At 38.7% G+C, this 3197-nt stretch overlaps 1 protein-coding gene across 1 annotated transcript in view; it reads left to right on the forward strand.

Annotated features, from left to right (window-relative positions):
• The window catches only part of LOC104783521 (pentatricopeptide repeat-containing protein At2g03880, mitochondrial-like), an 8631-nt gene extending 5684 nt beyond the window's left edge, over nt 1–2947 (forward strand). Inside the window, exon 3 of the mRNA XM_010508666.2 lies at nt 1785–2947. Within this exon, the coding sequence (XP_010506968.1) occupies nt 1785–2947 (1163 nt within the window). The remainder of the gene's footprint in view (nt 1–1784) is intronic.

The raw sequence follows: 3197 nt of genomic DNA on the forward strand, positions 1-3197 counted from the left end.
CTTCTTCTTATGCTTTTATAGATTGGCACAATCAGACCGTACATGACCATATCCTTTGCATTTAAAACATTGGACATTCTTTGATGAAGTCTTCATCTCTTCACCCATTCTACTTTTCTTCTCTTTGCCCTTACGCTTCAGAAATTTAGCAAATTGCCTTGATAACATAGCCATTGAATCTTCACAAGATGATACCTTAAGAGCTACTCCAATGTCAACTTCCTTCTTTATTTCTTCCTTAACTTGATCATCTTTCTTCTTTACTCCTTCAGCTTCATATGCTTTGCTTAATTCAAAAGCCTTAAGAATCCCAACAAACTCATCAAAAGCCATCTCATCTAAATATGAGCTTCTTCAACTACAGAAATTTTTGACTCAAATTTTGCAGGCAATGACCACTTCAGCTTCTTCACAAGCTTTTTGTCTTTGTACTGCTTTCCAAGAGCAAAAGCCTCATTAGAAATATCACATAACTTAGCACTGAACTCAGCCACAGTTTTTTTTTCTTCCATCCTTAGATTCTCAAATTGTGAAGCCAACATATCCAATTTTGTTCTCTTAACACTTGAAGTACCTTCAAACATATTCTCCAATGACTTCCACGCTTTCTGAGCTGATACACATTGAGAAATCAACTTGAAGTGGCTTGAATCAATAGCATTGTAAATCGCAGTCTTGGCTGTAGAATTACAACTTGATAGCTTTTTCTCTGCAGCAGTCCACTTATCTCTTGGCTTAAGACACTCAACTCCTTTATCATCCACAAATTTAGGGGGCTCCCAACCAAGCTCAATCGAATTCCAACAATCTTCATCAAGGTTACTAATAAACGCTTGCATACAAACCTTCCAATATCCGTAATTCGTTGAATCAAGCAACGGTGGTCTTGACATAGACGTGCCTTCTCTGTATGAAGTCATCACTACTGATTCAAAGCTCTGCCTTACTTCCTGAACTACCCTCACCCTTGATCTACCCGAAACTAGACTGAATCTCTATCGAGAACCCGCTCTGATACCACTTGTAAATGCGGATGAGGCAATAATAAAGTGCAGAAAGTAAAGAACACAAGAGCTTTGTTAACGAGGTTCGGTTTTTCCTACTCCCCGGGACCACGTCCAGATTTTGATTCCACTAGAACAAGAAAGCAAATACAACCTATTCACAAACGCGTAAATCAAGCACAACCCTCTTAATTCACCGCTCTATTCTATAACATGAAATCTTAAGGATAATTCTCTACCCTTAACTAGACTAACACCAAGCCTAGATTTAAACCAAGATATCCTAACCTTGGGCTAAACTCCCCCTAAGCCTAGACTTCAGATCTCCAACACTCTGGAACAACCTTCACACAAACGCCACACCGACGAACAAATAAGCTTGAACAACACAAGCACCAAACCGCGAAACTAAGCCGCACACAAACACAGAAAGCTCTCTAGGATTTATCTTTATGCCTCAGCTCTCTTGATTTTCTAGGACATGCCCAACACCTCCTAATATACCCATCAAGACTTCCTAATCAGCATAGGTGACGATTTCTAAATTTCATAAGAAATAGACTTTTTCCTTTTTGATATTTACCTTTTTCTTGTAAAACTCCAATTTAATCAACCAACGAAATAGTAGTTTTTCTCTTCAATCCATCCTCAAACTGTCCTTCAATATTGCATTCTCAAACCTTGTAGAAACTTCTCACACACACAAAACAACAGCAATCCTATATCACGTCTTGAATCACAAAGACACTACTTCAGCCATCCAATACATCTTCAATGTAGCTTTGGAACTTTTTAAGAGGATGAAGAGAGCTGGTTTTATTGCCGAGCAGGCTACATTGACTAGTGTATTGAGGGCTTGTACTGGTTTGGCTCTTTTAGAGCTTGGGATGCAAGCTCATGTTCATATTGTGAAGTATGACCAAGACTTGATACTCAACAACGCACTCGTTGACATGTATTGCAAATGTGGGAGTTTGGATGATGCTCGACGTGTGTTCAGCCAAATGAAGGAAAGAGATGTGATTACTTGGAGCACTATGATTTCAGGGTTGGCGCATAATGGTTATAGTCAGGAGGCTCTGAAGTTGTTTGAATCCGTGAAATCTTCTGAGACAAAGCCAAACTATGTTACGATTGTCAGAGTTCTCTTTGCTTGCAGCCACGCGGGACTTCTGGAAGATGGTTGGTATTACTTTAGATCAATGAAGAAACTTTATGGGATTGATCCAGTGAGGGAACATTACGGCTGCATGATTGATCTGTTAGGAAAAGCTGGAAAGCTCGACGATGCAGTGAAGCTGTTAAATGAAATGGAGTGTGAGCCAGATGCTGTTACCTGGAGAACTCTACTTGGTTCTTGTAGGGTTCAAGGAAACATGGTCCTAGCTGAATATGCATCTAAAAAGGTCATAGAACTCGATCCTGAGGATGCAGGAACTTACATAGTGTTGTCTAACATATATGCAAACTCTCAGAAATGGGACAGTGTTGAAGAAATCTGGACACGCATGAGAGACAGTGGAATCAAGAAAGAACCTGGATGTAGCTGGATCGAAGTAAACAAAAAGATTCATGCTTTCATCATTGGTGATGATTCTCACCCACAGATAATTCAAGTCAAGAAGAAGCTGAACCAATTGATCCATAGACTCATTGGTATTGGTTATGTTTCTAAAACAAACTTTGTGCTACAAGATCTTGAAGGAGAACAGATGGAAGATTCTCTTAGACATCACAGTGAGAAACTAGCTTTAGTCTTTGGCTTGATGACATTACCTAGTGAGAAAGTCATTAGGATCAGAAAGAATCTGAGGATATGTGGGGATTGTCATGTGTTCTGCATGCTCGTTTCAAAGCTTGAAAACCGCAGCATCGTTATAAGAGACTCGATCCGTTGCCATCATTTCCAGGATGGCAAGTCTTCTTGTGGTGACTACGGGTAACAATCATATGGTTTTCTCTGTTAGTTTTCTTAATCAAAATTTAGATTAGTGAATTATGTTTGCTTGTGAAGCTTATTGATATGCCAAAATTTTTGATAGGATTATGTAACATTTTACATTTGCAATATTGAAGATTGGAGACTCAAAGACTAATTTGTGAGAAAAAAAATACTTATTTTTAATTATTGTGCTATAGTTGAGTTAATGGGAAGACACTACTGCACATGGATATGGATCATGAAATATAATT

The sequence above is a fragment of the Camelina sativa genome, chromosome 4 (assembly GCF_000633955.1).
Source record: "Camelina sativa cultivar DH55 chromosome 4, Cs, whole genome shotgun sequence".
Classification (NCBI taxonomy): Eukaryota; Viridiplantae; Streptophyta; class Magnoliopsida; order Brassicales; family Brassicaceae; genus Camelina; species Camelina sativa.